Source organism: Numida meleagris, chromosome Z (assembly GCF_002078875.1).
Source record: "Numida meleagris isolate 19003 breed g44 Domestic line chromosome Z, NumMel1.0, whole genome shotgun sequence".
Classification (NCBI taxonomy): Eukaryota; Metazoa; Chordata; class Aves; order Galliformes; family Numididae; genus Numida; species Numida meleagris.
This window is the reverse complement of record NC_034438.1, coordinates 1,822,111-1,831,138: the sequence shown is the minus strand read 5'-3', so window position 1 is coordinate 1,831,138 and position 9,028 is coordinate 1,822,111. Positions and strand designations below refer to the sequence as shown.

The following is a 9,028-nucleotide window of genomic DNA, read 5'->3' as shown; positions in this document are numbered from 1 at the left end:
AAGAAAAGAAAAGAAAAGAAAAGAAAAGAAAAGAAAAGAAAAGAAAAGAAAAGAAAAGAAAAGAAAAGAAAAGAAAAGAAAAGAAAAGAAAAGAAATAACCCAAACCAACTCATTCATATAGTCTTAAAAATAAAAATGATTAAGCCAAATTCTGTAGCTAGCTAAGCCAGTACATTTTGTGTTTAATCCTACATACCTATGAAGCTGAAAGTAAAACTGAGATTTGAGTATGCATTAAAGATTTCATGTTTTCTCTTTGCGTGCCTGTGCTAACAAGAAAATGAAGCGTGGGCAGCTTTGTGAAAGCAGTGCTGCAGTGTTCCAGATACATACAAACCAAGACAACCTACCTCTGTTAAAAGCAACAGACAAAATAAATCAAAATAAATCCTGCTTTTTTATTGTATCCTGAACCAAAAGATTTAATTCATCCATGGCATAAGCCAAGAAGGCCAATGGGATTCCAATGGAACTCCCTGCCAGGTACTGGGAGATGAAGGGAACACAGTAGCAACAGGACACGTTAAAGAGTGGAGACCAGCAGCAGAAAAAACCCTCCAAAAATGGTCTGGAGTTGATTTTCTCCATGAAACAACCTCCTTCCAACACCCTCCATCTCTCATTGAAATCTCTGAAGTCAGCAGGAACAGGGAGCACAGAGCTCTAAAAATAAGGCCACTCTAAATGCCTCGGAGCACAATACACACGCTTGACAATTGTGGCCTTCAGCTTTATTTTTATGTCCTAACCCATCACGTAGAAAATGACAGCACCAGAAGACAACGACCCCTCCCATCTTCAGCATGAGGAAAATTGAGATTCTCAAGCAGAGAGCTGATTCAGACAAGTGGGGATTTTTGGCAAGCCTGACTCAGAAAAGCTGTTGCCTCGGTGTTCAGTCAGCATATTCCATTGAGTTGAAAGATGAAGACCCATCTGGTTATGGTATGAAAGTAAATCTCCAGGTAATTAGGCTCTAAACCAGTTAAGAACCGCATGCTAACATGTTCCTAAGCATAAGCGAATGTGAGTTCTGTAATATTACATCTACATGGCTTGCAGAGGAAAAACTTGAGGGTGTACTTAAAAAATCAAAGTGATAGTTCATAACATTTTTAGTAGAAGATATAGACTCACGATTTGTAGCTGCTGCACCATTTCTTCTCTGTATGCGAGCTCTCGTTTCATTTGATCTTGAAAATTATCTATTAAGAGGGGAAAAAAAGTAGATGCAGTAATTAGAGGCCATAGCAAAATTTGTATAAATCCAAACCCAGCTGAAGCACACCAAAGCTTCTCTGAAAGATGCGCTTAACAAAAACTTCTTATCTAGTAGGAGGCACTGTTGATGAGAAAAAACCTTTGGAAAAAAAACAGATCCAGCTCCATCCTCCCCCAGTGTGCAGATGTAGGCTCCTAAGTTTCTGTTGCTAACATTTGTGCCCACAGTGATGTTCTCAGTGGGCCAGACTCTGCAGTCATCAGTCAAGCTCCTGCAAGAACTGGAGATAACAGCAAAAGCTGCTTTGCTTTGGTATAAATCTGTTGACGTCAATGGGGACGTCCAGGATGTGAGAACAGAAAGCGTTCAAGGATGCAGGATTTGATTTGTAGTTTACAACATTGTGCTGACAACTTTGAATGCAACTCAAATTTCTTTAAAGAGTGACGTGGAACTCAGATGGGAAAAAGTCACTGAAAGTCAGATCACATCTTCCCAGTTAGTTGGGTTATGGCACAACCTTTCAGCTCTGGTAGGGGTTTGCCAAAGGGTACTGCAAGGCCAAAGCAGCCAGAATGGCTTATTTATTTTATTTGTTAATTAAAAAACTTCAACAGACATGTTGGCTGTTGGGCCATGGCTCCAGAACTCATGGAGCCTGAGTTCAATATCTGCTCTCCAGGCACTGTGCATGTGTCTCTCCATGCTTCCTTTCTTCACCAGTAAATAAGGAATAATAGCAATGCTTCATCTGCCTGGAGCGTTGGGAGGATTAATAGATTAAGTGACTGTGGGATACTTTGATAGGACAGTAATGGGAGTCACAGAGATACTGAAATTGCAATGGAAAGATTTGATCCCAGGTGAGAAATGCAGTCCTTGTCAATGCTCTGTGTGGTTCTGGGTACACGCTCATTCCCTGCAGAGCCCCACAAGTTCACCACGTTCTCAAACCCAAAAGCAGAAGCAAGAAGACAGAGAGCACGTCACGGTGGAGAGGCAGGAGCTGCCTTGCCTTGGGGGAAAGGAGACTTATACCCATCAGGTATGGGCACCAGAAAGGGCTGGAAGAAACTACAAGGGGGGCAGAGCTCTGTTGTCTTTAACACAATAATTAGGTCCTATCTAAATGAAAAGCAAAGGATATTACTTAAGAGGCATGGAGGTAGTGCAGGATGGTGAGAAAATATCAGGAAAACAAACGGAGAGAAAATTTGTCTAGCTGAAACCAGCAGCCATCCAGTGTGGCTACACTGAAAAGAATGCAATGACATCTTAAGGAATTCCTTCAGATTTCATTTTTTTCAGCCTATTTTTTCCTCTCCAACTTGAAAATAAAAAGAATACAGGCCTCTGTTGCTTACCAGAATAGCCATGCAGGACAAAAGGTAACGGCCTGTTGTCACTGTGCTAGTTACTCCATAGGTCCTCTTCCAGTTTCATTTCAATAGGAGCAGGCTATACAAAGATATGCTCCTCATCTCCTTTCCTCCCTGACCATCTCTTCATGGGCTCAGTACGAACAACTCAGAAATCCTGCTCAGTCCTGCTCTGCAAACTCACTGTGCAAATGCGGTTAATCATGAGGACAACGCCTTTTTTTTTTTTTTTTTTTTTCTTCTGTTGGCATTTATCTGAGACTAAACGCTTACAGACAAAGCCATGAGCAATACCCAGGAGAAAAGAGATGAATATTTAAAGAGTTTTCTTAACACAAACTTAAATACTTTAAGTATCCAGCCTACATTTCTGCTGTTTTACTACCACGTCGTTAAATGCAGCCGGACAAAACGTGAGCTGGTCCACATCAGAGGTAAAACCGGCTCAGGATTCTGCCTTCAGCACCTTCGGGGGCGGACAGAGGTCCAGTCCCCACGGCCCTCAGCCCTCTGCCCCACTGCTGCCGTGAGCCAGACTGGGATGCAAGCCTGCTCTTCTCTCACTCCTACAGCCCCACGTGTCTCCAAGCCATGAGAATTCCACCAGTATGATTTTAATTGTACCTTCTTTAGTTGGTTTTCAGGCACTTCTCTCCTTTAGTTGGGTTCTCTATGATTTCTCTCCCTAGCTCTTTCCTATCCAGCACCATCACAGACAGCTAGAGACTTTACTAGGGAAACCTGCAAGATAAATAGCTTCTAACACCTGACCTGAAGCAGCAGCCCCATCTCTTTCAGTGCAACACACACTGCTCTAGAGGACAAACCGCACTTATCTCAGATTTTACACTTACTTGCTTGACAAAGACCCATTTTCTTGTTTTATTATATGTGGAGGAGGGTTTTTTTGGTAAATCTAAATCTGTAAATAGGTTTTACGGTCACTTACATATATTGTTTATAGCACATTATCTGTTTTCTATTTTAATCCTGAAGAAAATTGACCACTACTTTGTGGTATGTTGAAACCACATATTTTTCAAGTCGGCATACCCAGTTGCCACTTCCTTGGTCGGCCGTATATGTTCTTTTCTTTTATTTGAATTGTATTTCATGTGGTTTAATTGCAGTGTTTATTTACATGGCAATGACAGAGCATTAATTTTACTGTAGAAGAACAAAAGGATAAACGAGTGACCCGAATGGCAAAACTCCAAGATGCCATTTTACCAATACCACACATCAAGCATTTTGATCTATACAAATTATTTGAAAATTACCTCACTCTCAAACCCACGTAATGACTGAATTTATACCGAAGGATGAGGTTATCTCCTTTCATTAATATCTATACCACTTCAGGCTCTTCTTTATTTATGAAGCTTTCGAGATTTGAGCTAAAGATGGAGTCATTTCCAGAGACGTGCCTTGCACTTCCTTGCTTCTCTGAATTTACCTTATCTACAGAAAGTAGAAAAATGTATTTTCTTTAAATAACAGGAAAATACAATCTGTATTCCCTCTTCTTGTGATCCAACTATTCCTCAGCTTGCAGCAGAGGTGTCTGTTGAACTAGGGTACTGGCAAAGTTGGGTTTTGTTCCTGGAGTTGTTAGGAAGGAACTCGGAGCTCTAACAGAGCGGAAAGCTTCTGAACTCTTCAGAAAGCTCCAGGAAACCAAACAGAGGGCTGGTCAGGTATTTCAGTCATGCAGGAGTTAAGAGAAGTTAGCAAAAAGCTAACTTCTGTGTGAATGCACATTTTTTCTAATCGTTAGGTCTTTTACTATTTCCTTGTGCCTGCAGTTCAACTATCTGGTAATTTCATGAAAACCCTTCTAATTGTCCATTTCATTTTAAAATGCACACCAGAAGAGATATCTAGATTTTTCCTGCAAATGGCCTGTGCTGGCAGCCTGAAAAGCCACAGTGGAAGTGCCATCAACCTCAGCCAAAAATCCTGGCCACACAACTGAGGACATTCCTCTCCTGTTTTTAATAACTCAACGACAAACAGCAGCTCTCAAGAAATACCAAAACCACAGATATGTGTCTTACTGAATACTGGGAAAGAAGCGTTTCCTTTCAACACCTGGAACTCCTGCTCCAGCCTCCTCCGTAAGTCGATTTGCTCAAACAAAACCTTCTGGAGTTCCTCTAAGAAAAAGAAAGAAAAGTGGTGTTACTAATCTGTGGAAATAATTCTTAAGAGAACAGTCACTGAGCAATTCATTACGATAAGACAAAATATTTTAGCAGTTATAAAAAAAAGTGTTGCATAGACATACGATAGATTTTGTGCAGAAAGCCATGAATATAAATCAATGTAATATATTATTTTAAAGTATTATATTACAGTGTCATGTATTGATTGATATATATGCATTAATCTCAATTATATCCGCCCAAAGGTCCATATATTATTCATATGTTACTTGACAAGCTTAAAATATGGTGTAGAACAAAAATGCCCCCTATTATCCTCATATTCTATTAAAACAAAGAGCAGTTTTATAACGGAAAAGACCTTGATTTATTTTACCTTTCCCCATGTTTTCTACATCCTTCTTCAGCGAGTGAGGTGAATTGGTTTCTTGTGTGTGTTCACCTTAAAAAAAGAAAGGAAAAAATTTATTGATTTACCAATATCACTTTTCATCAGAATTGTCTTTACTATGCAACTGCTTCAGAGAATGTGGAGCATAAAAAATAATTAAAAAAAAAAAAAAAAAGATAGAGTAGGATTAATGTTTCTCTACAACATCCAGACGTCATTCACAAACATGACAAGCCCTATCTGAGACCAAAGACACTTTTCCTGGTACTGGCTTCTTAGAGTTTAAGGGTTTATTTTAATTATCCTCTGAAAATCTGATTTTTTTCCTGTAGTTTCTATGAACTAGGTTTTGAAAGAAGCCAGGGAACAGGTTTTTAAATGACAAAATACCACTCTCACTGAAATTAATGGGAGATTTTCTATTACTTAAAGTTGAAGTATAAAAGGACTCTCAATAATTAAGAAAATATTTGGTAAGGAGGCGATTATTGAACTAATTGGACTAATTCTTGGTTTTTGTCCAGCCGCTAAGTGCACACCATTAACTACTGTCGAATAACTACAAGGAAGACATATGTGAATCTCCTCATTTACTTACGTATTTGAAAGGGTCACAGAGAAAATGTCTTGGGTTGGGTGAAAATGAAAAGCTCTAGCACTGAACACAACAGGTAAGACAGCAGCTGCTCAAAAGCTCACATTCACAGTGCACTGATGGCAGGTCACTACAGCGAGCTAATTGTGAAGTTGAATTGGAAAGTCTTGTTTCCTATGCAATCAGAAATGTTTTTGGAAAACATGTCTTTCTGTTTTTAAAAATCAATGCATTCTTATGTCCAGTAAACCTTGAAGTCATAATCCATGAAATGCATCCAATAGCTGTGCGCTTCAGCATCTGCTCTCTCTTCCTATTTCTTTATTTAAAAATAAAAATAAATATAAACTCATTCAGGCGTACATGTTTACACAACTGATACTTGCTGCCAGTAGTGCCATTTAAATCTGTTTACATAACACAATTATTAAAAAAAAAAATCATTATTGTATGATATTTGATATGAACAAAGCATTTTCTACGGGTGAGCTGTCTCTCAAATTAAAAGAAGCAAAAGAAACAAAAAGAAAAATATATATCACTTTTTGAGCCATGCTTTTAAGCATTCCCATGATGTAAAATTAATTTTTTTTTTTTAACATAATGCAGTCTTAAGCAGGATTGTTAATAAAGTAAGTATTTTGTTAGATAAATCTGGAATAAATGAGAACACACAATCAAAAAGGAAGAATTTAAGTTTAGGAAGGGTAATCATTAAACTATAAATATCTACCATCCTTGCCTCCAAAATAAGTAAAGAACAGGATGGGAAAAGTGAAGGTATTTAAATGCAAATCCCAGCATCTATGTTTTAAAGAATCAACCTCATTCTTAAACTGCTTTCTGCTGTTCATAAAAGGGCCTCGACATTATTATTGTTAATGGCAATAATAACAACAATCGGATGAGTTTCACCTTCCCAGTCCCCCTCAAAATGATAATCAGGAGTCTGCTCTTCTGTTTTTCCATACTTCCCAGAGGCCTCATCAAGTGCTGTGTACTGTTATACCTTAATTGAAAGGGAGGAGGTATTGAATATTTAACCAGCTTCCTTTCTCTTAAATGTTAATTAAGAGCTAAATAGGTGTTTAAAAACAAACAAACAGAAAGCCCAACTAATTTTAATCAGTCTACAAAAAAATCACTTCCACTCCTAATAGCTCCACCAGAATTCTCTTGGGCTTTGTCTATGCACAAAGTTGTGTTCAGCAGCATGGAAAACAAAAGCTGTGCAGACCTACAGATATGTGGGCATCCAGGTTTGCTTTCAGAGACGTTTGGTTTCAATTTAGCCAAAAATCTAACTGTACCTAAGTCTGCTGTCTAGGGGTAGAAAGGGGCAAAGTGTCCAAAGCCACTTTGGTACCTCTGTTCTTTCTGATTAGGTATTCTTTCTGCAGGTATTTTTATCTGGAGTAAAGGTGGATTATATTTTGAGGTTACACAAATGGCATTCTTAATCTGGAATGTGAACATCCGTCCATTGCACATTGGGTGTTAGGAATAATTTCTTCTTAGAAAAATAGTTGCCATCCCTGGAGGTGTTCAAGAACCATGGAGACGTGGCACTTGGGGACATGGTCTGTAGGCATGGTGGGGGTGGGTTGAGGTCAGGCTTGGACATCTTAGTGATCTTTTCCAGCCTTAATGATTCTGTGATTCTATGATCCGTGGAGGAAAAAAAAAAAAAAGATGCAGCACCGACAGTCTACCAGGACCTCAACTTCAAAGTGCTCCATTATTTTTTACTGGAGAGAACATGTTATTCAGACACAAAGACCATAGTAATGACAGTGTTGGTATCTTCTGTGTCCAAATATATATTCATTCAAAAACTACAGGCAGATGTGAAACGGCAGACTAGGAGAGCTCCAAAGGCTCCATCTGTATTTACAATTAATGACTTGCTGTAAGACATGCAGTTTGTACATTTTTCCTGAATAAATCCCTCGAAAACACACTCTTACTGAAAATATTCATGCATCTTGAATATTCATGCCACATTTTGGGGATAAATAATCAATAGGCTAAGCAAGACTTTGGAAAGTATGCCTATTTTTAAAAATGTAATCAGTATATTCAAGTGTTTTTCTGTACCGGGGCTGAGTTACACATCTTGCAAAATCCAGAGCTTCAAATGTTAATTTGCCCTCCAAGTGGCTTAACTTTAAAACAAACTAGTTCTATTTTTGCACAGATAAAGCCTAGTTTATAACTTCCATTTAAAGTTCAAAATATGGACATCTGACTTAAAAATATCTGCACTGTAGTACTTAGAGGCTTCAGGACGAGAATGTGGGTTCAGGATTTCAAACTAAACATTTAAAAACAGCGCTTTGCTTACAAAATATGCAATGTTTCATACAAAAAATCAATTGCTTTTGGTCTGAGCCTCAGGATATTTCTGGGAATTATTTCATAACTTTATTCTGGAGACATGAGGGCTGGATAATTACTAACTTCGGGGTTGTTTTAAATGGAGGGTAAGATTCAGGAAGATGAGGCTTAAAAAAAAAAACACAAAAGAAAACAGAGAAACCATATCACCAAATTCTGAGACATGCGAAAATCAAAGAATTTAAACAAGATTCACCCTCTTTTAATAACCCAGAGAAGTCTCCTGAACTCTTTATTAATAGCAGAAAAGAGACGAATAGAAAATGAGGGCTCAACCCTACTGCCCGTCTCCAGTTATCTGTCGTGCACATCCATGTACTCACATGCAAACTTAGCTATCAATCCACAGTACTGGGTCCCACATTTGAAAATTCACCTTCATTTCAACTTCCAATTTCTTTGCTTTTTTTTTTTTTTTTTTTTTTGCAAATAAGTAATAAATTCTATGTCATTAACTTCTGAATCCAGTGCTTTACCACTTAGTTCCATAAAGAACATCCAGTTTTTCATACATACGACGCACCGCGCTGCTTCCAACCCTCTGCAAGATACCGTAAATCTACAGTAATTGCACCAATATTTCCAGAGTTAATCTGGATGTATATTTATGAGTAAATGAACTAAGGATGTGGCTCACTGCTTCTAGTCAGAAGTTTCCCTGAAATGCCTGCCAAACAATTTTTTAGGTATTGAAAAAAAAAACCCACCCAAATCACCTACTATTAGAGCTCACGTTTCTTATTAAAACAAATACAGCTTCAGATGGTTTGGAAATAGTTTATAGAACTCAACTTTTCAAAAAATAGGCAGTATTTGCAGTGCAGTGTTACAATGGCATTGCATGCCTGACACCCATAGCCTCTCTGTACCCCCTCAGC

At 38.3% G+C, this 9,028-nt stretch overlaps 1 protein-coding gene across 1 annotated transcript in view; it reads right to left on the bottom strand.

The window, feature by feature from the left end:
* The window catches only part of SKOR2 (SKI family transcriptional corepressor 2), a 19,328-nt gene that overhangs the window by 5,011 nt on the left and 5,289 nt on the right, over positions 1 to 9,028 (bottom strand). Inside the window, exons 4-6 of the mRNA XM_021381080.1 lie at positions 5,144 to 5,209; positions 4,660 to 4,758; positions 1,139 to 1,206 (exon numbers count right to left, since the gene is read on the bottom strand). Of these exons, the coding sequence (XP_021236755.1) occupies positions 1,139 to 1,206; positions 4,660 to 4,758; positions 5,144 to 5,209 (233 nt within the window). The remainder of the gene's footprint in view (positions 1 to 1,138; positions 1,207 to 4,659; positions 4,759 to 5,143; positions 5,210 to 9,028) is intronic.